The sequence below is a fragment of the Nicotiana tabacum genome, chromosome 3, assembly GCF_000715075.1.
Source record: "Nicotiana tabacum cultivar K326 chromosome 3, ASM71507v2, whole genome shotgun sequence".
Classification (NCBI taxonomy): Eukaryota; Viridiplantae; Streptophyta; class Magnoliopsida; order Solanales; family Solanaceae; genus Nicotiana; species Nicotiana tabacum.
This window is the reverse complement of record NC_134082.1, coordinates 188301768-188326712: the sequence shown is the minus strand read 5'-3', so window position 1 is coordinate 188326712 and position 24945 is coordinate 188301768. Positions and strand designations below refer to the sequence as shown.

Below are 24945 nucleotides of genomic sequence, written 5' to 3'. Positions count from 1 at the left end.
AATATTCGACAGGTATGCTGATACAGATAGTAATGCTAATGTAGCCAAAGAAGAGGATGTGGTATGTGAGTACATAAGAGGCTACATATTGCATGCTAATGTACCTTGGCATATTGTGGATAATGTCATGATACCAGTCAACTTGAAGGACAAACTACACTGGGTATTAGCTGTTGTATCACTCAAGGAGAGATGTATCAAAGTGTATGACTCATACAGATCTGCAGGTCATGATGCTTATGTAGTTTCTGAGATTGATAAGCTAGCTAAGCTTGTACCTCTGTATCTATCAATCAGTGGCTTTTACAGAGATAGTCAAGGCATAGATTGGTCTGCTTACTCATCATACACTGACAAGTCACATAATGATCCCTTTGAAGTTTTTTTCATTTCAGATCTGCCTCAACAGAAAGCTGGTAGCATGTAAGTATTCAAGCATCGTTATTGTATGTTATATACAAATCTAATTGTATGAATTATTTTTAATTGTTTCAATCAATTCTTTTTTAGGGATTGTGGGGTGCATGTTGCAGCATACACAGAGTTTCTGAGCACTCTTGGAGAGATTTCACAAACAACATTTGATTCCACTCTACTCCGTCAAAGATATGGTGCTCTCCTCTGGGACTATACTATGCGGAAGATAGACACTGATGCCATAAGCGAGAATGAAGCACCTTCAAAGATTGCTAGGCAAATCATGGAGTCAGATTCAATGATGCAGATAGTGTTAGAGTAACTTTAGGTTATTGTAGTTTTGGAGTGTAGTTTCAAGATGAATACTATTTTGAGTAGTTTTTGGTGTAAATGGTATTTAGTTTGAAAAACTTATCACTTTATCAACAGTGTTCGTGTATGACAATTGCAACTTTTCAATCACTGTTTCATTGGTTTGTTCATAAGTATTCATGCTTATTCTTCAGTTTGAATACATATTTATCTTACAGGATTCAAGTATGTGTTAATACCTAGCAACTTTGCTTGAACATGTTTTAATTAATGAACATGTTAATGTCAAAGTCAGAAACTTTATGTATGCTGATGGTAGGTTATATAAAAGAATTCAGATGTATTTTTTTCTGGATTCAGTTGTATTCAGTTGTATTCAGCAACATCCATTCAGATGTATCTTTCAAGTTCAGATAACACATATTAAAGAACACAATTTCAGATGTATTAAACAGGTTGTACATAATCAATTGTATTCAAATGTACTCAGTTGTATTCAACTTGTTTTATTCAACAGTAGTTAGTTGTATTTAAGTGTATTATTCAGCTGTATTCAGTTGTATTTTGGTGTATTCATTTACATTTAGTGCTACTCAATTATATTATTCATAAAAATACAACAGTTGTATCCAGTTGTATTTTTTAGTATTCATCTATACTCAGTTATACTCAACTGTATAGTACTTATGTATTTATCTGTATAAAAATACTTCAACTATATGTATTCAGAAACTATTCACGAAAGTCATTTCAGAATATATTACTTGACAATGAGAATTTATTACTTGACAATGTCATCATAAGTATTGATAAATCGTTGAAGCACCAATACATGTCAGAGTGTTAACTATTTATTACGTGGAGCATTTCTACATGTTCGCTTGTTATGTCCTCCCTACCCACATATGCTACATGAATGTTGATTTTTCGGTTGCAACAATTTTCTTAAAGTTTTATCGCGCTTATTCTTTGGTCTTTCAGGAGGTCTTTTCCATTTGGGTGATAATACAACCTCCCCTACCACATGTTCTGGTATATTCCAGTCATTTCTGTCCGGTAGCGGGTACACTGGTACATCGTATGTCATTACAATTGTATTTGGTTTGTAATAGTTAGAGCAATATTCTTCTGGCATTAGAAACTTGCTCTTCAATACAGCCCAAGCATGTGGGCATGGCAATTCATCAACTTGGAACCTCCCACAAACACATTTTCTCTCTAACAGGCAGACTGTGTAATTCCTCCCACCATCGTTAACCGTATGTAAGTATTCAGTTGATGGTACCACCTACATTTAAAAATAGAAATATAAGTTTTGAGCACATATACCTGAATTACCAAATGTATAATGCTGAATTAATAAGTTACATACAACTGAAATTTTGGCATATAGATGAATACATCAAATATTTAGACCAGCAGAATATCAACTGTAATTAGTGTAGAACTTATCAAAATTCTGTTGTACTTTAGGCAACAAGATGCTAACAAAAGCATTAGAATCATACGTATTGACAATACATATTAAAATTACATATAATACAGCTTTGTTAGTTATATTCTGATGTATTCCAACAGTTTTTGCAGCATGTTTTTAGTTATATTCAGTTGTATTCATATCAGATCTACGAAAAAATATATCTTTTATGAGTTTGAATATAGTTGTATTCATATGTATTAATGGTAGTTCTACTTAAAAAATCATTGTATTTAGTTGTATTCATGCCATTAATTCAGTAACAATTAAGCTATATACAGCAATGACATTAAAATATAACTTACAGTCATACGTGTAGACATTGCCTCATTCAAAGTCAGCATCTCCTGGTATTTTTTTCTAAGCGCCGTGTATGTCTGTGTAGCTTCTTTGCGGTTACTACAATTCCAACGTCCAAACATCTTCCTAACTTCTTCGAGGAAGTTGTATATTGGCAATTCCCTTGCTGAAACTAGTGCGACATTGGTTGACTCAGCAATGTTTGACGTCATTATCCATCCCCTGTTAACAGGTACATACAACCTAGCCCACTTTTCGTAACCAACTAACTCTAAGTATTCTTTCACCGTAATATCTACCTTCTCCACCTTCTCCATCAGACTATCAAATTCAGCTTGTGTGTATGTTTTTGCCATCGAGAAGTATATCTCGCTCAACTTGGCATGGCTCTTTTTGAATTTCTTATATACGTTGTTCTATAGATGCCAAATACAAGCAAAATGCGGTACATCTGGATACACTCTCGATACAGATTTAATGATACTCTCATTTCTATTTGAAATTATGCACATGTTTTCCCTTTCACCGTATGTTATCTTGAATTGCTCAAAGAACCACGTCCAAGCAGCATCGTTCTCTGAATCAATAACACCATATGCTAGTGGCAATATATGACCTGTAAATACAATTGAATATAATTATTTTTAAAACATGTATTTCAATATTTAAAAATATTAACAGATTGTATTATAATTCAGATACTCACCTGCACCATCCAACGTGCTTGCCGAAACGAATGTCCCGGTGTAGTAAGATTTTAGGTGACTTCCATCCACAACAACAATGGGTCTACAATGATCAAACCCCCTTATACAGGCATACAAGGATATATACACGTACATGAAGTCATTTTTTGGCGATTTTACCATTCTGATGTGGGAACCTGGATATGTCATATCCATTGTATATAAGTATCCTGGTAATTTTTTGTATGAATCAGCCGGTTCACCTCTCAGAAAATTCATTGCCTTTTCTTTAGCCCTCCACGCCAACATGTAGCTAACATCTACACCTAAATCTGATTTCACATCATCAATAATATCCCTTGGAGTGTATTTCCTCTTATGGTTTGTAAGCTTAGGCCTTATCATACCACCTATAAGGCTGCTACTAGCCTGCCGCTGCTCATACACCTTGTCCTTCAGCGGACATGTATGGTTATCATTGAATTCTCTCACTTTGAATAGTTCTGATTTGTTAATACTTGAAGCCTTAAACCTCCATTCACAATCTTCTGAAATACATAATAATGCATAGCTGTAAAAAATTAATTATTTTACATTTGATTAGCATAAGTGTTTACAAAAAATGCAGCTCATATACAGACAAATACAATCTGACATAGATACATCCTGACATCTATATATATAAATTTTTATACTACTGAATTCCATTATAGTTATATGCGTTTGAATACAACTGAATACACTTGTTTGTATTTGTTTGTATATGCATACACTTAATACCATAGTAGACGTAATAAGAAAATAATTAGAGCCACTGTTGTGTATTTATACCAATAAAATACATATGAATACATGTATTTAAGGACCCTAAACAAGCATATGTTTACTTCATCTGTGATCATCAAGAGGAAATACACAAATACGCATAAATACAATGACGTTAAACTTACAGCTCGAACCAATAATCGAAAATACAACGGAAAAAAAATTTAAATACATGCAAACCTGACAGCATTAGACCTATCAATCCGCAATTGAAACCTTTGAGCTATAGCATAATTCTCCATCACCTCTTTCAATGTAGCCTTATCCTTATAAACTTGTCCAGTCATAACCTCCTTTTGATCAGTTTTTGAAATTATCAAATCCTTATGGAGTTCAAACACTCCAATCGCTTCTCCTGAATTGACAAAATCTAGAGCCAGTGTATCATCTGTATCGGAATCGTACCTTTGAACTCCTTCGTCTATTTTGCACAATGTCGCCTTGATTTAAACTACCTCCGGATATAAGATCTTTTTCAATAGTTGTTATGCACAAAGGATACATCCCAAATTCTCTGTTCTCTTTTTTCAATTCTACATACACTCTGTAACCCATATCATTGTGTATTTCCATTGGCGTACAATTTTCTTCTACTTTGTATTGTATTTTAATGGTCTTTGAGCTCAAATCTATACCCAGTTGATTAGAAATTGAAGCAATCAGATCATTAAAGGAGGCATACTCCTTTATCGGTATTCCCTCAATTGAAAAATCGATGTAATTGCCCTCATCGTTCCACTTGCCAGAATGACGCAACAAAACTGTTAAACTTGCCATTTGTATATAGGATGAATACCTTGTTTTGTATATAATTTGTATCAATCGAAATAAAGGAGAAGAGAATGGAAGAAGTTCGATCAGATGTTGCTCTGTTTTTTCGCAGTATTCACGTTTCTGAGTTGCTTTCTTTGAGCAGAATACATATTAATGTGTACTAGTTTCAGTTCGTTGAGTTAATTTAGGAGAATATCATGTGATTTGATTTTCTTCCATTTTTAACTAGTTTAACCTTCCAGATTTTGCGCAGATACGTTACTGTATTTCATGTTAATGCCGCTTAAATACAGCTAAATACATATCAGACTTAGCTGAAATTTCTGTTTTTACGCCTATTTTTTTTGGTGTATTAATGAATACAACATCTTAAATACATAAAATACATTGTATAAAAACATAAAAGGTATCTATAACACGTAACATAGCAAAGGATATCTATAAATGACTAATTAGACCTAAAAGATGGTTCTTTATGAAAAATTCTCAATTTTAAAATATAAGATGAGAGGAGAGAGTATGAAAATAAAAGACAATCCCATGATTTGTGCCGTGTGTTGACTAATTAACTGTCACATAATCTTTACAATATAATAATTGTGTAAAAATATCTGATATTTATGAAATAAACAAAATTTGATATCATTTTCTTAAATAATTTTTAAAAAGTGCTTAGCCAGGTAGTTTTCCCGATTAAATAAAAATGGAGATAGGGCGAGTCAGGGGTGGATCCGGCGGGTTAAAGGGGAAAGGGGTGTAGGCTAAGGGAAATTTGGGCTTGAAAAATCTGAAATTGGGCCTACCATTTGGGATTTGTAACTCTTTAAATCCATCAATTAAAAAGCTTAAACCCTTTCATTTTAAAATAGTTTAAAATAATTTATTAAATATAAAATCAATTCTAACTAATTAAAATAAACTATATCATAATATGAATATAAATTATTATACTCAAAATAAAAGTAGAGAAAAATAAGTGAAAATTATAGTAAAAATAAAAATATATTGCTATAAAATACTAATGACGTTAAGTTAAAATAAGAAAATATAAAAAGTAATTTCAACATAAAACGACACAACTGAGAGTAAAAAATAATTTTTGTATACTTACGTATTATTTGGTTACTTGTATAAGAAAATACTCCTTGCATAATTATTGCAGTGCTTAATTGTCGATATTAAATAGTACTTACATTAAATTATATTGGATCTTTATATTATTTTATGTGTGATAGAATATATAATAAGAATAAATGTTATCAATTAATATATTAGAGTGTAACATCTATGTCCTAAAGTAATTTTCGAATATTTTTGTCACTATGAAAAAAAAAAATCTTACAACGTGTAATGAAGGATTAGCATGACTAGTGACATAATCAGTTCAAAAAATGGGCAGAATTAAACTATTCCATCAGTTCTTATCTTAAAAGGAATTATTAACAACACTTTTCTCCTTTATTGTTCTTGAAACTGTTTATAGGTTAGGAATCAAAAAAATTCTGCTCACCCCATGAGTAATTTAAAAGCCAAGCAAATTATAATATTACGGCTAAGACAACCTATATTAGGCTCATGTTTCTACTGTCATGTGCACTGCACATGGGATGGGGCCGTCAGTTTTGTGCCTTTTATTGGGCTTTGCTGTTAACTAGCATACATGTGCTCCATTTTAGCAAAAATAAAGGACTACATGTGCTCAATATAAAATATGAAGGACAAAATTAGACCTACCCCTATATTTAAGGGACAATTTTGGTAAAAAAAAAACTCCACGATAATTTACAAAGTTTACGCACCAGAATTTGAAGTTCTTCTATATTTTTAACGTAGTTTCAGAATCGATCTAAGGTTCTTCTGTCTTTCCAATACAACTTCAGAAAAAGGGATCTTAAGTTATTTTATTTTTCTAATGTTCCTTCCGAAATTTTGGATTTTAAATAGTTTTATCTCTTCAATGCAACTTAAAAAATCGGATCTTAAGTTCTTAAACATAAACTTATCTTTGAATTCAACAATTCAACACACGATTCAACTCCATGAGCTCAAATTTGAAACATAACTTTCAAGTATCATAAAAAATAAATCTCAATCATCAAATTGTCAAAGCAATAACAAATGTAACAAACATATTTTGCAACTAAGAAGAAGAAGAACAAGAAACCTTAAGCACAACCTACAACTTTTACAACTAAGACGATAAAGAAGAAAGCACCAACGAAACTCCTGGATACACAGGACATGAAAGAAAGTAGCAACGAAGAAAAAGAGAAGAGTATATCAATTAGGTATTAAAATAATTTCAGATTAAATGGAAGAGACCAAATACGCACCTCATGAAATTTTTGCTGAATATTCTCTCGAGGAAGTATTCTTCTTTATTTTATGCCTTTCAGAAAATCATGTGAAGTTGTAACTTGTAAGTATTAAGTCTTATTTTCCTTTTTCCTAAAACAAAGTCTTTTCTTCCTTCTTTTTATGATGTTCTTCTCGTGATTGATCTCTCTTGTAATTGAAAGTGAATTTCAATCTATAGAGAACATGTATAGTAGCAAAAAAGGCTTGTTTAGATTAATATAATCTCTGCATTTTGTGGATATTATATTTAATTACTATTTTATTTAAACTTTATATTTTATTGAATTTTAAACGAAAATAAAGATACACCTATCTTAATAAAAATTTCTATGTCGATTCAAATATCTTAAATCTTAATCTTAAAAAACAAAACAAATAAACAAACTATAAGAGTACTTTCACCGCTCTACTCTGGAAAAATGAGCAATGCCAAGGTAGAGTCCAGATATTTGGTGTGGGGGGTGGGGGTGGGGATGGGGGGAGCTCTCATAACCATACGAACAGAACTAAATAGTATCTAATTTATCCAATCATTAACAATAGTCAAAAAACAAGTTACACCAGAAAAATTTATTATAATCAATCTTAAGGTATGGATTCTAATATAAAACCAGCTATAATTTTGAATAACAGTACTGTAGGCATATAAATTTCATTGGAATTAAATCCATAAAATACTTTGGATTATATTTTAAATTCAAGATATATTGGTCCAAATAAATATTATTGGGCTAATATAATTGAATTAGTTATATAAGTCCAATATATATGGATTAAATAAATAAGTCTTAATCCATTGAGCTAGCTCATTTAATTGAGCTAAAGCGATGAGCCCACTTCATTAAGCCCAAGATGTCATCTTCCTAGAGGCCCAGTTTGGTGCCACGTGTCAAATGACGTGGCGAGCCAAGTCAAGCGGAAGGGCCAATAGGACCACACCACGTGTCAAAAATGACAAGGCATGTCCAGTCACGCTAAAAGGCCAATGAAATCGCGCCATGTGTGCAAGTGACATCTTCTGGACAATCAAATGCAGCCATGTAACACTTCAATTTGATTGGTCGGAAAAAGTTTGTTCTTATCACAACTCTTCCCTTCCACAACTATAAATAAGGGTCTTCATAACTCAGAAAAACTATCAGAAGTTATAACAAGAAGCAAGAAAGAGCTCATGGATCAAACGCTGCAAATTCCTCCACAAGTTTCAGGCTTCAAGTTCAAGTTCAAGAAATCAAGTGCAAGTTCAAGAACGAAGAACAAATCAAGGTCAAGTTCAAGCAATCAAGCTCAAGCTCAAGAACAAGATCATCGTTCGAGGCAACAAATACATATTCAAGATCAAGCTCAAAGGCCCTTGAATTTATTTACTATTGAAAAGTAGAATCAGAGGATTCATAGAGATTGTACACTCATAATATTCGAAATAAAATACTACGATTGTTGCGATATTTTTCGGTCTTGATTTTATTTTTTTCGAACCAAATTTATTGTCTACAAATTCTGGCACGCCCAGTGGGACAATCTCTACCTCTCATCTCAACTTTTCAATCACCAAAGTTCAAGAATATTGAAATGGCTTCGAAGAAAATCAACTCCAGATCAACATCCACCAAGTTTGCTAACTCTAGGTTCTATGCTGATGTGGAAAACATCCTCGATGTCACCTTTGGAAGCTTCGGACCAGTTACGAGGAGCTTGGCATTCTTTGTTACATAATAACGGATAATGGAAAGTCATTCGATAGTATGTTGATGAACAAGATTTGTGATCTCTTTGGCTTCAAGCAACGTAACTCTTCGATGTACAACGCTGTCGCTAATGGTCTAGTTGAGGCATTCAACAAGACTCTATGCAACTTGTTAAAGAAAGTTGTCTCCAAATCCAAACGAGATTGGAATGACCGTATGGAAGAAGCTCTATGGGCATATAGAACGACTCATCGCACGCCAACACAGGCGACTCCTTATTCACTCGTTTATGGAGTCGAAACCGTCTTGTCACTTGAGCATCAAATACCTTCGTTACGATTGGCTATTCAAGAAGGGATCACTGACGAAGAAAATGCTCGACTTCGATTAGCAGAGTTGGAAGCTCTTGATGAAAAAAGATTGGAAGCTCAACAGAGTCTTGAATGTTATCAAGCTCGATTGTCTCGCGCCTTCAATAAAAGAGTTCGTCCGAGATCCTTTCAAGTAGGAGATCAAGTCCTTACCGTACGAAGACCCATAATTACTTCCCATAAACCTGTAGGGAAGTTCACTTCAAAATGGGATGGGCCATATGTCGTACAAGAAGCTTACTCAAGTGGGGCTTACAAACTGTTTGATACAGATGGTATGAGAATCGGCCCTATCAATGGCAAGTTTTTGAAGAAGTATTATCTTTGAAGTTGAAACGCTCCTCGACGTACGAGCCTAAACTGCAAGTCATGATGCTCCTTGACGCATGAGCTTAAACTGCATATTGCCACACTCCTGGCCCGCAAGAAGATAAACTGCGTACGACCCAAAAAAAAAGTCCGCTAGGTTGAAAATCTTAAAAGAGGCGGCCTAGGTAAAAGTTAGGACGTAAAAAAAAAATCTACCCAGTCTGAACTATGGTATGACTTGATCATCTTCACCGAGGTACGTAGGAATCTACCCAGTCTGAACTATGGTATGACTTGATACTCTTCACCGAGGTACGTAGGCAGCTTAGAGTTTCATTCTAAGTTCAGTCGCATAAGTTCAAAAGATACATATTGCCCAATTGTTGTCTGAGTGAAGTATGGAGGAATGCAAAATCAAGCTGAAATGCCGTCCTCTTGTTGAACTTTGATCTCATTTGATTTAAAAGGAGCAACCCTCCATAGTAAATTGATATCTTCAAGTCCGTTGGTATTCAAGTTGAAGTCCCCAAGTTGAAATCTTCAACTTTGTCGGTCTTCAAGTTGAAATCTTCAAATTCGCCGATCTTCGAGTTGAAATATTTAGGCCCTCCAAGTCTCAAAATTGAAGTCTTCAAGTCCGTCGGTTTACAAGTTGAAGTCTTCAAATTCGCCGATCTTCAAGTTGAAATATTTAGGCCTTCCAAGTCTCAAAGTTGAAGTCTTCAAGTCCGTCAGTTTTCAAGTTGAAGTCTTCAAATTCGCCGATCTCCAAGTTGAAATATTTAGGCCCTCCAAGTCTCAAAGTTGAAGTCTTCAAGTTCGTCGGTCTTCAAGTTTCAGTCTTCAAATTCGCCGGTCTTAAAGTTGAAATATTTAAGCCCCCCAAGTTGAAGTCTTCAAGTCTTTCGGTCTTCAAGTTTCAATCTTCAAATTCACCGATCTTAAAGTTGAATTGTTTAAGCCCTCCGAATCTTCGAGTTGAAGTCTGCAAAGTCCGTCAAATCTTCAAAGTTTTCCAAGTGTTCAAGTCGATGTCGTCTTCAAGTTGAAGCTTTGTAACTTTCCAATCTTAAGGTGGACATATAAGTCCCTTTGCACCTTAAGTTGGCCTCTTCGTGGATTTGTCCTTAAAGTGAACTATAACTTTCCAATCTTAAGGTGGACATATAAGTCCCTTCGCATCTTAAGTTGGCCTCTTCGTGGGTTTGTCCTTAAAAGGAACTGTAACTTTCCAATCTTAAGGTGGACATATAAGTCCCTTTGCACCTTAAGTTGGCATCGCCGATAGTCGAGCCATTTTGAGAGTAATCTCTCCAAGAATCGGCCACATTGAGAGTAATCTCTCCAAGAATCGGGCAGGGATGAGTACCCATCCCCTCACACCCCAAGATTATCTTCTTCATGCGTGAATCATCTTGTTGAACAAAGAACATATCTTTCTCACTTTACCTACAAAAAAAAGACAACAAAAAAGAAATCACAAGAAAAGAAGAAGAAAATACCTTTGCGTTAAATTCTTCAGAATCGTGAAAGGTAGACTCGATGTGGACTGCAAACACATCAATTGATGCCAATTGAATGAAAGGCATGACCTATTTATAGGTGCAGTGATGCGGCTCTTAAGATAACTAATAACGATGTGGGATTGCTAATTGGTAGAGTCCAAAAAGAATTGGATATGTTAATCTGGTTGGAAAAGAGAAGTCCTAGGCGGCGAAAGTCTTCAATTCCTAATGGGAAAAGTTGTTGTGATTTCATTAAACCACGTGAGCATGCAACAAAATATATTAGAACTGTTGCTTATGTCAGCAACCAATTCCTTTAAGTATAATATGGTAAAGTTATTGATTTTGAAGTTTTTCAAAATGGAAACCCACATAACAGTGGGCAGTAGTAATTTTGGGAATTAAAATTTAATAGCTTTTACATTCCATGTGATTAAGGCATGTTATTTTGAAATTTAAAGTTCGAATACTTTAACATTTCATATGATTTAAGTCAAAGCCAGTTCAAGTGTACTAATATAAATACTTCAAGTCTAGTCTTCAAAAGTCAAAAGACCTTAACAAGTCTTGAAGTAGGGGACATTTGTAGGCATATAAATTTCATTGGAATTAAATCCATAAAATACTTTGGACTATATTTTAAATTCAAGATATATTAGTCCAAATAAATATTATTGGGCTAATATAATTGAATTAGTTATATAAGTCCAATATATATGGATTAAATAAATAAGTCTTAATCCATTGGGCTAGCCCATTTAATTGAGCTAAAGTGATGAGCTCACTTCATTAAGCCCACGGTGTCATCTTCCTAGAGGCCCAGTTTGGCGCCACGTGTCAAATGACGTGGCGCGCCAAGTCAAATGGAAGGGCCAATATGACCATGCCACGTGTCAAAATGACAAGGCATGTCCAGTCACGCTAAAAGGCCAATGAAATCGCCCCACATGTGCAAGTGACATGTTCTGGCCAATCAAATGCAGCCATATAACACTTCAATTTGATTGGTCGGAAAGAGTTTGTTCTTATCACAACTCTTCCCTTCCACAACTATAAACAGGGGTCTTCATAACTCAGAAAAGCTATCAGAAGTTATAACAAGAAGCAAGTAAGAGCTCGTGGATCAAACGCTGCAAATTTCTCCACAAGTTTCAGGCTTCAAGTTCAAGTTCAAGAAATCAAGTGCAAGTTTAAGAACGAAGAACAAATCAAGGTCAAGTTCAAGCAATCAAGCTCAAAAACAAGATCATCGTTCGAGGCAACAAATATATATTCAAGATCAAGCTCAAAGGCCCTTGAATTTATTTACTATTGAAAAGTAGAATCATAGGATTCATAGAGATTGTACACTCATAATATTCGAAATAAAATACTACGATTGTTGTGATATTTTTTGGTCTTGATTTTATTTTCTTGACGCTAATTTATTGTCTACAGGTACAAATTGAATGAGAAGGAAAAATGATGAAATACTAGGAAAAATCTCTGAGTATAATTAGCTAATCCAGATCACTGACAAGGGTTTCTTAGAAACATCCTTCATCAACATACTGAATTCTATAACCCAAAAAAATATTATACTATGGTACTCTCAAACTTGCTTAACGTAAACCAAAAAAAAAAAAAAAAAGCAGCACGGTGCACTAAGCTCTTGCTATGCGCCGGTCTAGGGAAGGACCGGACCACAAGTATCTATTGCTTAATGTAGAACAAGAAGCGAAAAATGAAGAGTTAGTTGTTGAACAAAATCACTGCATTCCTTGAGCGTTTTTGCACCATTAATAAACTTTCAGCCACAAACTCATCTGATGCATCACGAATCGAGGAGTTCTGGTGTCCAGATCTCCATTCAATAACCATCTCCTCAAGGTTAGCACATACCAAAAGAAGATCGCGCAGGAACAGGACTTCTTGACCAGAACGCATTCCTTCGAAGCAACAAATCCTAATCTTTTTAAGGTGAAGACCACAATTTTTAGAAAGCATAGACAGTTGACACCTTCCTCCAACAGAGTAAACATCATATACAATTGGAATAAAGCAAGCCTGCAAATGGAAACTCTATTAGAGCAAAGATCACCAGTCCATATTAAGAGCATTAACAACAACAACAACAACAAAAACAAACCCAGTGTATCCCATAAATAGGGGGTCTGGGGAGGATATTATGTACACAACCTTATCCCTACCTTATGCAGGTACAGAGGCTTTTTCCGGTAGACCATCGGCTCCAAGCAAGCATGCAAATCACAACAGTATAGAGAAAGTATACAATAGTGTAAAAGTTGAGCATTAAGTGGGTTAAGAAAAATGACTTCTATTAAATATACCCATCCATATATTTTGGCCTACGGAATAGGGCGGGAGGATATCTGGGTAGTAGGCAAGATAAAATAATAGAGTCAAGCGGCAGATTCAAATTCAAGATTTAATCTTAGTGGGTCCAAGGGTCTGAGTTCTTTGGGATTATGAGTTCAATATCTATAATATGTTTAAGGAGTTTTCGCATAAAAATATTTATGGTATAAGCCAAAATGGTCTGTCCGATTGAACCCATATTCACAACTATAAATCCGCCCCAGCCTGATTATATATTATCAAAATGTTAACTATAACATACATACTATAAGGAGAGAGCATTTGAAATTTTGAATATATTCGTTACAATTTACCAATTGAATGGATGCATTGCATGAATAAGTGAAAAGCCAGGTATGATAGTAGCAAATGCTTCAGACGGAAAACAAACCTCAAACTCAAAGTAGGGTGGGGCCATATGTATGATTAACGTCCGAAGGTTGGAAGAACTTTGTAGTATGCGTACAATGCCAGGGAGATACCGCTCCTGGATGGGAGTATGCAGTGTCAAACACTCATAACTGCTCATGGAAAACGGCAAAATGTTCATAGGCCAAGATGACATGACCTTCAAGACGGACGAAAATAAATCCAATTAGCAACATATCCAACCACCACCACTACCAACAATAACCCATTAGAATCCCACCAGTGGGCAGCAACATATCCAACCATCCAGCAAAAGTATAATAGTCTTTCTATATCTCAGAGCACAAAAACTAAACAAGTAGTACATCTCTAACCTTCTGAAATACCAGAATGACCAGTTACTATAGTTTATTACCAAAGAATATAATACTACACTGTCCATTTTGCGACACTAGACACTAATAAGCAAATTAGGCAAGTATTGATCCAATTAATGAAGAATTAACTCAAATAGTACACTCAAGTATCAGAAGTCAGGAGACTAAGTACAATATTGCTTGAGACAGATGAACCAAATAGTACACTTCCAACATAAAGGATTAAATAGGTTCACTTTGCTAACTGGGAAAAAATTACAAGACGGGGGCTAGGCAATAATCATAAACTCCAAAACACACAAATATACCAACTCCTTGATGCAATATGTGCATTATACAAGCAGAAAGTTTGCAGCATATCCATATTTGAGAATCATTCAATCAAGGAACAAACACACAGATAAGCTGAAACCAACAACAACAAATCCAGCGTAATCCCACAAAGTAGGGTCTCGGGGTGGAATGTACGCAGACCTTACCCCTAACTTACGAAGGTAGAGAGGTGTAAGGCGGAGAGTATGTTTTCAATAGACCCCGGCTCAAGCAACAGATAAGCTGAAACCAATCGTTTAAAAAAGAGAACTTTTTATGCTCCAAGAACAAAATTTGCAAATAAAAATTTATTAAAAAAAAAAAAAGAATTCAAACAAAAAGCACAAACCTCAATGCACCATGTCCCTAACATAACATCCTTGACATGCCTTAAACTCCCAATCATGCCCATCAACATATCAACATAGTTGACACGTTCCTCATCCTTAGTAAACTGAAAATCAAGCTTAACAGAAACACAACTCATCACATTCTTCAACTGAATATTATTCATTCTTCTAAAACATCCCTTTAACTCCAACACCTTAACACAAGGTGCTTCAATTTCCACTACTTCAAAATCCAATAACATACTATTCTTCTTCACTGCTTCCCCATTATACCCATTCACCACCAATTTACTCACTTTTCCACCGACCAAATCCAAACGCTTAAAACCCCAACAATTATCCAACTCCAACAACTCCAAACACGGGCTCCCAAAAACAACTTTCCTCACCATATCATCACAAAATTCGATCGACCCAATTCTTAATTCCCTCAAAGAATCCCATCTGAAAACCTCAACTTTATCAAACTTACAACCAACCCAATTCACTTTTTCAATAAAAGGGTTTGAAAATAATCTCTTAGGCAACTTATACAGATCCTCAGCATCACTGGATAAAATCAAGTTGAGTTCTTTGACTTTATGGGTGATGGCAAAAAGGACCCAGACAGTAACATCGGATGAGAAACACCGTTTGAAGGGGAAATCAAGGTGGAGTTTTGATATGCTGCTGTTGTTACAGTGCAAGTTTATAAGGGATTTGTCAACAAAAGAAGCGAATTTTTTCAAAGAGATGAAATCTTTGGGACGGTGAATGAAATTGAGGGAGGTGGAGAAGGACCAGAGAGGTCTCCATTGCTTGCAGAGGAGGGTGGTGCGAACGACGTCGTCGAAGGGGAGAAAAGAGAGAATGTGAAGCAGAACTGAGTCCGGCAACGAAGAGAATCGGTCTGAAGCTACACCCATTTTTTTGGTTTTGGAGTTTGGACCGAAAAAAAGTTTTTAATTTTCTTTTGCTTTTGGGGGTTTTGAGGTTTTTCTTCTTATCAACGCCAAAGACCACGTTTATATTGGGTCGGGTCGAGTCGAGTCGGGTCTTTCCGTTCCGTTTCTTATTTGCTCCTACTTTGTTTATAAGAAGAAAATAATTTGTGTCAATATAAAATTAATTAGAGCAAGACTTATATATATATATATATATATATATTAAAGGAATAAAGTTACCATATATAATTAACATTGTGCTTAAGCCAAGTGGCAAGCTAGTAAATGCCAATAGTAAATGATAACTTTATTTCATATTTTACTAGGTTAGTCAAATAGAAATACAAATATATATATAAAAAAACTGAATTTGAATTATCTTTTAATTCTAAATTTATAGATAAAGTCTTAAAATTTTGATTTAAAATAAAAAAAAATTATCTTTTGTTATCATGTTATCATACTTAATTCAATTAATGATCATATTCAATCATGTTAGGAACTTTTGTTATCTTTTCTAATTATTTAAATGCTACTTTGTTTCTGGCAAAAAAAAAAACTGAATATAACTATAAAATTCTTTCACATTTAAAACCCTATAATTATAGTTCAAAATTATACTTGGCAATTTAAAGACAAGTACATGCAATGTTATATAACAACAATCAACTAATCTAATATTTAATGATTCAAAGAACAAAAAATATGTATACATAGCATATTCAAAATTCAAAATATGTGGCTAGAGATATCAATAAACTCAAAATGGAGTCATACTGAAATGAAGTTTCACCGGCTAAAGAATCATTTAAATTTTAGATAGCCGAATAAAGTGAATTTTAAATTAAGGATAATATCTTCACTTGCCATGATGAAGATAATCATTATTAAAATATATATAAAGCTTTAGAAATTGAAATTTCAAAATAAAAATACTTTTTAAAAAAAAAAAATAACATACCAAATAAGAGCTTAAGTTGTAGTAAAAGAGTCGCATCGTAACCAAAGAATCGTTCATATTGTGTCAATCTTTGTGCTTTGCCATAAATAAGAGTTATTATTTCGCTTTGTGACTATTTTTAGGTTCCAATGAAACCAATGAGAATGGTACAAAAATAAAATTATCACTACGAGATTTGAGAAAATGTTAGTTTTGAATAAAAGGATAATTTTGAATTTATAGATAAAGTTTTAAATTTGAATTAATATAAAAAATTATCTTTTGTTATCATGTTATCATACTTAGTTCGGTTAATGATTATGTGCAATCATGTTAGAAATTTTTGTTATCTTTTCTAATTATTTAAAAACTACTTTGCCTCTCATATAACTATAAAATTCTTTCACATTTTAAAAACTATAATTGTAGTGCTTTTTAAAAAAAAAAATGTAATATATAGGGTACACTTCTATGTTTATCAAAAAAACAAAAAAGAGTTTAAAAATCGAATAAAAATTTACTTACATATATAATGAAGTGAACCTGCATGTTGGAGAAAGAAACATCACAAAAAGCATCCAATATTCATTTTTTTTTTTTTTGAAGAATGTTTGTTTGAAGAGTCAATTTGCATAAATGGACATCAAGCAAATAACAAACTTTGATGGTACAATTGCTATCATTAATTTCAATTTAGGACCTTTGAGGAATTAAAAGGGTATAAGCTGAAACCTCTTTAAGCCAACATTGCAAGTGTATAATATTTTTTTCGCGGAAGAATATTAGTTTTGAATCATTAGATTATGTGAAAGTTTTTTTTCTCAAATTTAACAAGAGGAATATTGGTTTCTAATTGATAGTCTCTGTAGCAATTTTCAAATGTAACAAGAAGTATATTTAAAATCTGTATATATAGGGCATTCAAAATTCAAAATTTGTGGAGAGATATCGATAAACTCAAAGTGAAATCACACTGAAATAAAGTTTCATTGGCTAAAGGATCATTAAAATTTTTAGATAGCCAAATAAAATGAATTCTAAATTAAGGATAATTTTTTCACTTGCATCATTATAAAGATAATCATTATTGAAAATATATAAACTCTTAGAAATTGAAATTTTAAATAGAAATACTTTTTTTTTAAAATAATAACCTACCAAATAAAAGTTCAAGTCGTAGTAAAAGAGTCACGTCGTAACCAAAAAAAATTTCATATTAAACATTTGTGCTTTGCCATAAATATGAGTTATTATTTCGCTTTGTGAAATTTTTAGGTTCCAATGACACCAATTATAGTGCAAAAATAAAATTATAAATACGAGATTTGAAAAAAATGTTAGCCTTTTTTCATGTAATACTTCCTAATTAATATCTAACGATTATCTATAATTATCTAGAAGGTTTAAATTTTAAGGTTATTTACATATAATTCAAATAACTCAGATATTTAACATGGTTAATGTCAAATATCAAAATAGAGTCATACCGGGGAAAAAATGCAGTGGCTATTTTTTTAAAATTTTTAGATAGCCGACTAAAATGAACTTTGAATTAAGGATAATATTTTCACTTACATTATTATAAAAAATAATTATTATTGACAAATAAAGTTTTAGAAACTGAAATTTTAAAATAAAAATATTTTTTGAAAGATATTAACACACCAAATAAGAGTTCAAGTAGTAGTAAAAGAGTTAAGTTGTATCCAAAGTGTCCTTCATAGTCTCAACCTTTAATTTTTTTGCCATAAGTATGAGTTATTATTTTGTTTCCTGATTATTTCTAGGATCCAATGACACAAACAAGAATTATACCCAAAAAGAAAAATAGAGTTATAACTAGGAGATTTGATTTGACAAATGGTTAATCTTTTTCATGTAATATTTCTTAATTAATATTTAATGATTATCTATATTTATCGAGAATGTTTAAATTATAAGATTATTTAAATACAATTCAAATAACTCAAATAATTGACATGATTAGTGTCCGCGCATTCGCGCGAGTGCTAATGCTAGTAGCTTATTGACAGTTGGAATCAAACGAGTTTGAATTGTAGATGGTGAAAATTCATAGAATTGACTTTAATTATATTAGGAGTCATATATTGATATATTGTTATTGTTGTTGTTGCTATAATGTATTATTGTAGATGTGGATTACATTAATACACAATTCTGTACGCATAGATGGACAGTATCTAATTTTGAGATCTCCCAATCTCATTTTTATTTCCTAGTCCTACTAAAAGAAAAATGAGTTCGACTTGAGAAAAGCCAGAAATAATAGTCGATCAAATTCACTGTTTACTTTTTTTAATCGGGATACATAGATTAAACATTAATTAACATAGTTATACACATATTATACATAAATTATGCATATATTATACATCCGCCGGCTATTTTTTTATTAAGAGATTAAGTGCACAACTATTTGGGTTAGTTCTTCTAATCCCCTCCCCTCCGTCAAGACAAATGCTTATTTATATATAACCGCTCTCAAAATAATAACCAAAAAAAATTTATGCATTTTTATGGCTACTGGATGTAAATAATTTTGACCACAGACTAAAAATATTCTTTGCCCATCATTAATGGAGAATTTATAGTAGACAACTATGTGGAAAACGAGATTACTAGGTATTAAAATTCCCAGTTCCAAAAGTTTTGTGCCTTTGTGGAGTTCAATTAACTTTCAACGTGTAGAATTCACTGGCCAGTTCGTGAAAGCTAGTCTTTCCCAAGTTTTGTATATACTTTAAAATCTACTCAAAAATATAGATTTGCTAACGAAAGGACACATAAAAGAATAACACGAGTTTACTTCCTTGTGCGCGACAAATAACAATTATAGCACAAAAATGCCAAAAAGCCAACAAAAGAAAGGGGATTTATTACAAAATGGAAAAAAGGATGGCTATCTCGACCAGTTATCAAAGAAAAGATGATTGTTAATTAGATGGAGCAAATATAGAGCCCCCCGCCCTCCCCCCCGCCCCCACCCCCCCCCAAAAAAAAAAAAGTTAAAAGGATGTTTGTTATTTACTAAGAGAACATAAATTTATTAGTTTAAGTCTCAACTAGAGAAGAGAATGACAGCTTCCCTTGACGACCTGGGAAAACTTAGCAACTTCTTTGTAAGTTTTTCATAGGAGTTGATTTCGAAGAAATCAATGATGATTTTCTGAAGCACCATTCCATTCTTTAGAACAACTTGCAGAAAAGAAAGGATGTACTCATCCCCGTCCCACCACTCGTAGCCGTGAATCCTTAAAGTCTTGAGATGCAGCACCCAGCAAGGTCTTGATATCCAGTAATTTTCTCCATTGAAGTCATTAGAATTCTTAAAATGCGACCCAAAATGATACTGCAATAGTATGACAATATTCCAGAAGTAATTGGTTAATCATGGAGCAACGCATGCAAATGTAGAAGAAAATTTAGAGCTAGTTTTGTATGTTTTTAACTAATCCATTCTTTCACCAACTCGAACTATGTATACATACAACAATAGGCTTAAAATGTATACATACAATAATAGGCTGAATACATAGACGGCCTCCTAAACTTGTCCAAATTATTCGTTTAAATAAAATAAGCCTATGACATATTGAACAACTGACCTATGCTCAGACTGTGCCTATTGAACACAAATTTGTCAATTCCTAACCTTAGTTCAGAGCGTGAAATTCACTTGCCTTGACATGACAAACAAACCAGTAAAAATGACACATCAGCAACAAAATCAAAATTTGAAAAACATATACAGTAATATATAGAGAGGGGAAGTTGACCGTAAAAAAAAATTCTGGTGAAGCTCCATATGAAAAAATGGTGATTTCAAACTAGAACATGCAGAAAGCATAGCCAACTTCATCATGGTCAAACAACCAGTTATAAACATCCCATGGAAGTATTACTGAATCCCCATCAACGTCAATCTTTTCATTACCTCTGAATTTTCATTTTCCAGTACATATATAATATTCACCGTTCAGTTATCCACGTATAAATAGAGATAGATCTTCCCCATTCCCCAGTCTTGCAATTAATGGAGATTTCCCTTTCTTTACCAACAAAGTTTTCTTTTGGCTTTTCTCACACATGTTTGCTCTCAGCACCATGTCCGGATTGTTCACCGATTTTGAGCTCGGATTCTGCCCGTAAGCTTCTTTGTGTAAATCGCCAATGACAACAACCATTTTGCCATGGCGATATAGAACCGAAATGGAGGTTCAGTACCAGATCCCAAATTTAGCTTTGGAAATATCCCAAAAGACGTGAAAATTGTTGAAAAATGGAAAAAACCACCGCAAAACACTATCACAGCAGTAACAACAACATCTTTATCAACTAAATACAAGATCTATTCAGAAAAATGGGTTTGAATCTGAAAAAAATTTGGAAGAAAGATGGGTTAGAACGGCGGAGAAAATAAGTCTGAATCTTGAAGAAGAAAGAATGGATGGTGTGAAGAAGCAGAAAAAGAAGAACAGTGTTTTCCAATCTATGGCCGAAAAAAACGGAAAATGAGTTTGGAAGGCGGAGAGAAAGTAGAACACAAACGGCTGGAAGCTCATTTTTCTGGCGAAATTTTATATTTTCCAGTTAAAGTGTTTATACTAGTTTAACATAAAGTCATTTCACACGCTTAATTTTAAGAGGCAAATACGCATCTGCCATGTCAGCGACTAGTGTTTAATAGACACAGTTTGAGCATATATCAGGTGCTCAATAGGTCATATGCTTAATATAAGTGTCTAAATGAAAAACTCAGACAAGTTTAAGGGACTATCTATATATTCAGCCCATATAATAAGATCACACTCAATTATGTACCCATCGAGCAACAAATTAAACATAAAATGAAGCAGATTAGAAGAACACTGATAGTAGAATAAGGGGCATTCCGAAATGGTACTACAGCATGTACGACATTCCAAAGGTAATTGGTTAATCATTGATCATTGTACATAAATGTTAGGCAGATATTGTTCTATATGTTCAACTGAATCCATTACTTTAAGCTCAAACTATGTATACATATGCATTGTACCAATGAGCAACAAATTAAGCATCAAATCAAGAAGATAGAAGAATAACAATAGTAGTAGAAGAAGGAGCACGCGTACCTCTTCGAATGCAGATTCTGTGTTTATGTGCAACATCTCAACCTGAGGACAGCTTTGTAGAAGGATTGCTATTCCAGGGAGCTCCCATTTCTTCATAGGAGTGTTTAATGTCAAGTATTTGCATCTCATTCTGGGGCATGGCAAATTTCTGATCTCCAATGACGTAAGGACCTAGGCCATTATATTAATTATCAAAAGATTGGTTTAGAGGTTTAACTTAAAGCTAGAATAATCCTAGATTAACATAATCAAACTAGATGTTTCTCAAAATAATACTAGTATCATTTTGTTGGATCAGGAATTAATCCCAATCCTAGTGGTCTCATGACCCTATCCCTGATCAAGATCAGTTCTTCCAGTTTTAGATCAGCAAGTCATCATGGTTCAAAACTCAAAAGCAATTAAAGTGCATCTCTTTCTTTTCTTCCCTTTTTCTCTCATCCTTTTCTTAGCCGTGTCAAGAATCTTTCCTGGAATCTAGTAGGGATCTATGTTCACGAATTCTCAAAGTCTTTAATTTATTGGAATATTTGAAAGAGATTCAAATTATTCAAACCAAAGAATTAGAAGCTGTTTGAAGATCTGAAAGATGGCACTACATGCATAACCATTGCTTTTAAAAGCGAAAAGCACAAATGAACAACAATGGCCACGTGACAATTGAAGCAAAAGCGAGGTGTGAAGTGCACCTTTCATACAATTTATGGAGAATTGGAAGTACCTAGCTTCTTCCTCGCTTTAATTAAGTGACGAAGCAATAACTTATAATAACATTGTATATAAGCAGAGATCCATGAATGCAGAGGTGCAAATAGAGAATAATGCTTCTGAATCAATACAAGAGTAGTAACATTGGCATAAAGGCATTGCTATATGGGATGGTACTTCAAACACTTTGCATTGTGCACTAATAAGATTTTCATATAACTGGTAGTACTATTTAGCAAATAAAGAATGGCTATATCCCGATGACTGATTAAAATTAAGTACGGATTCAAACCTGCAGACACCATGTCCCAATGGAGAGTTTCTCAACATGCTGGAGTGATACAAGGAGATTTTTTAACATATTCTGGTCAGTCCTAAATTCACGTTCGATTTCATAGTCATCTGTATTCCTATAGAAATCTAGCTTAGCATCGAGTAGAGCTTTTACATCCTCAAGAACAAGTATTCTTTTATGAAAATAACCGCAAATTTCCAGCGAAGTAACATTCCTAGCATATATTCCCAGCTCGTCATCATCATCATCAGCATCATCATGGTTTTGTCGCCCATATTCATGGATCACCAACTTCTTCACACTTTTGGAATCAATATCAAAATAATCAACCCCATAACAACTCCTAAACTTGAGAGACTCCAGCGCACGACATCCAGAACAAATCTTTTTAATAACATCTCGGTTCAATTCAGCATATCCAATTTCTAAATCCCTAAGGGCAGGCCAATAAATTTCTTCTTTTGGTACAAGATTGCAATTGCACAAACTAAGATGTCGTAAACGGACATCGAAGTACATAATCTGGGGTAAATTGTAAATCTCAATCAAATTACCTCGTGACCTAAGATTCAGATCCAGCTCCTCCACAAGTTTATTTTTAATGAATATCATCCATCTATTAACGTGTCGAACAAAGCGTTTGCTGTAAATAAAATCGACCGAAAACTTTTTGACCATACCAGACCGGCAAAGAAGTAGTGTATTATCAATAAAGATAACGAATTTATATATACCATTAACATGTTGGCCGGAGTAACTGAAAATTAGGGATTGTTGTGAAGTCCACAAGAGGTGCCACCTTTTTGACAAAACCCCAGTTCGTACTACTTCACCCATGTCCAAGGAAGAGAGGATGTGAAGTATCAAAGAATCTGGCAAGGCGCTAATTCGATCAGTTTTTTCGGTTTTATGACATTTCCCACCATAGTAGGATTGATCAGAATTATAAGGAGAAGGAGAGGGAGAGTATCTTGGAGAAGCGGGAGAGTATCGTGGAGAATAGGGAGAGTATCGTGGAGAATCATAATCCAGGTTTTCTTCATGTTCTCCTTCTGATTCAGACATGGTGACATTCAAAGCTGTTGATAAATTTGGGACATAGGGTTTAAACGAACCGACGACGACGAGTTTTATCTAGAAAAAAAAAAAACCTGAAATGAGTCCCCCCCCAACAACCCAACCCTTCTGCTATAGGGAAAATGAGTAATAAAATCAAATAAACCAATTGAATCGACCTGTACCCAATTTATTATTAAATTTCTTTTAATAAAATTATAAATTTTTAGCCGTACCGAATAATAAGGAAGGTTTTTAATTCTATAAAAATAAATCAAAAAAATAACGAACTGTCCCGAATAAATTTATATACGAAAAATAGATTTTAATATATTAAATTTAAAACTAACAAAGTATTAAAAAAAATTTCTCTTGAGTCTTGGATTATGAAAATAGCTATAACTGACCAAATAATTAATATCTAAACTCCCAACTTCCAGACTTATTCTACTACTCATATAGAAACTAAATTAGTTCTAACATCTTGAGTAACAAAGCACTAGGTATTCCAGCGATCTTCAGTAGCAAACCGCAAGGTATTGGATATATTTCCTCTCGTATGATTTAAATTTCTCTTATTGAGTACTAATCTTCTAATAAGCTCTATTCTTGAGTTCCAACATGATTAGTGGTATGATTTATATTCTCTTGTTTTTGCTTAATTTATTTTACGCAATCATAAAAATAGTGGGATGAATCTATATTCTGCACATCTTTCTCGTTCCTTTGATTTTCACTTTTAAAATAGTACAAATATCTAGCGAGTTTTGCTAAAATCCTATGCAAGTACATATTTACCATATTATAACTCCGACTAACGACTCTTGCATGACTTTTTAAAAAAAAACCATACCGATACTGAAGAGAAACCGACATGATTGGGACGGTTTCGAAAAGTCTAATTTTGATTATACAAAATGGAATAACTGAAAAATTAGTGTAGTAAAATTTTTATAAGATAATCGGCCGAACCGAATCATTGACACTCCTAGTGACTATCTATGTTATAGATTTTATCGTTTTTCGAGTTGTAATATGGTTGTTTTGTAATTTTGTAGAAATGTATCATGTGCAAAAAATTAAAAGTCACGCAAAAAAAT

At 33.5% G+C, this 24945-nt stretch overlaps 3 protein-coding genes across 3 annotated transcripts; all 3 read right to left on the bottom strand.

The window, feature by feature from the left end:
- Positions 1–1624: 1624 nt before the first annotated feature.
- Positions 1625–4794, bottom strand: LOC107774536 (uncharacterized). Its single transcript, XM_016594089.2, has 6 exons — positions 4473–4794; positions 4198–4372; positions 3213–3763; positions 2977–3122; positions 2512–2922; positions 1625–2017 (listed from the first exon to the last, which is right to left on the bottom strand). The coding sequence occupies exons 1-6, from the start codon at positions 4792–4794 to the stop codon at positions 1625–1627; spliced, it is 1998 nt and encodes a 665-aa protein (XP_016449575.2).
- A 7615-nt stretch (positions 4795–12409) lies between these two features.
- On the bottom strand, positions 12410–15765 carry LOC107774533 (putative F-box protein At1g49610). The gene is made up of 3 exons (XM_016594085.2): positions 14788–15765; positions 13772–13948; positions 12410–13068 (listed from the first exon to the last, which is right to left on the bottom strand). The coding sequence occupies exons 1-3, from the start codon at positions 15691–15693 to the stop codon at positions 12754–12756; spliced, it is 1398 nt and encodes a 465-aa protein (XP_016449571.1). The 5' UTR covers positions 15694–15765; the 3' UTR covers positions 12410–12753.
- A 3911-nt stretch (positions 15766–19676) lies between these two features.
- Positions 19677–23959, bottom strand: LOC107774532 (putative F-box protein At1g49610). Its single transcript, XM_016594084.2, has 3 exons — positions 22787–23959; positions 21787–21957; positions 19677–20021 (listed from the first exon to the last, which is right to left on the bottom strand). The coding sequence occupies exons 1-3, from the start codon at positions 23852–23854 to the stop codon at positions 19731–19733; spliced, it is 1530 nt and encodes a 509-aa protein (XP_016449570.1). The 5' UTR covers positions 23855–23959; the 3' UTR covers positions 19677–19730.
- Positions 23960–24945: the final 986 nt, after the last annotated feature.

Bases quoted from the DNA above. Each gene is read 5' to 3' on its own strand.
- LOC107774533 (XM_016594085.2), bottom strand. From the start codon at position 15,693: ATGGGTGTAGCTTCAGACCGATTCTCTTCGTTGCCGGACTCAGTTCTG. The intron at 13,949-14,787 runs GTTTGTGCTTTT...TCCGTCTTGAAG, and splicing joins TAGGGACATGGTGCATTGAG to GTCATGTCATCTTGGCCTAT. The intron at 13,069-13,771 runs GTTTGTTTTCCG...TTCCATTTGCAG, and splicing joins CACCCTACTTTGAGTTTGAG to GCTTGCTTTATTCCAATTGT.
- LOC107774532 (XM_016594084.2), bottom strand. From the start codon at position 23,854: ATGTCTGAATCAGAAGGAGAACATGAAGAAAACCTGGATTATGATTCT. The intron at 21,958-22,786 runs GTTTGAATCCGT...ATAATGGCCTAG, and splicing joins TTGGGACATGGTGTCTGCAG to GTCCTTACGTCATTGGAGAT. The intron at 20,022-21,786 runs GTACGCGTGCTC...ATACTATTGCAG, and splicing joins CAGAATCTGCATTCGAAGAG to TATCATTTTGGGTCGCATTT.
- LOC107774536 (XM_016594089.2), bottom strand. From the start codon at position 4,794: ATGGCAAGTTTAACAGTTTTGTTGCGTCATTCTGGCAAGTGGAACGAT. The intron at 3,764-4,197 runs GTTTGCATGTAT...AATTTTTTACAG, and splicing joins GATAGGTCTAATGCTGTCAG to CTATGCATTATTATGTATTT. The intron at 2,923-2,976 runs GTATCGAGAGTG...TGGCATCTATAG, and splicing joins ATGAGAGTATCATTAAATCT to AACAACGTATATAAGAAATT.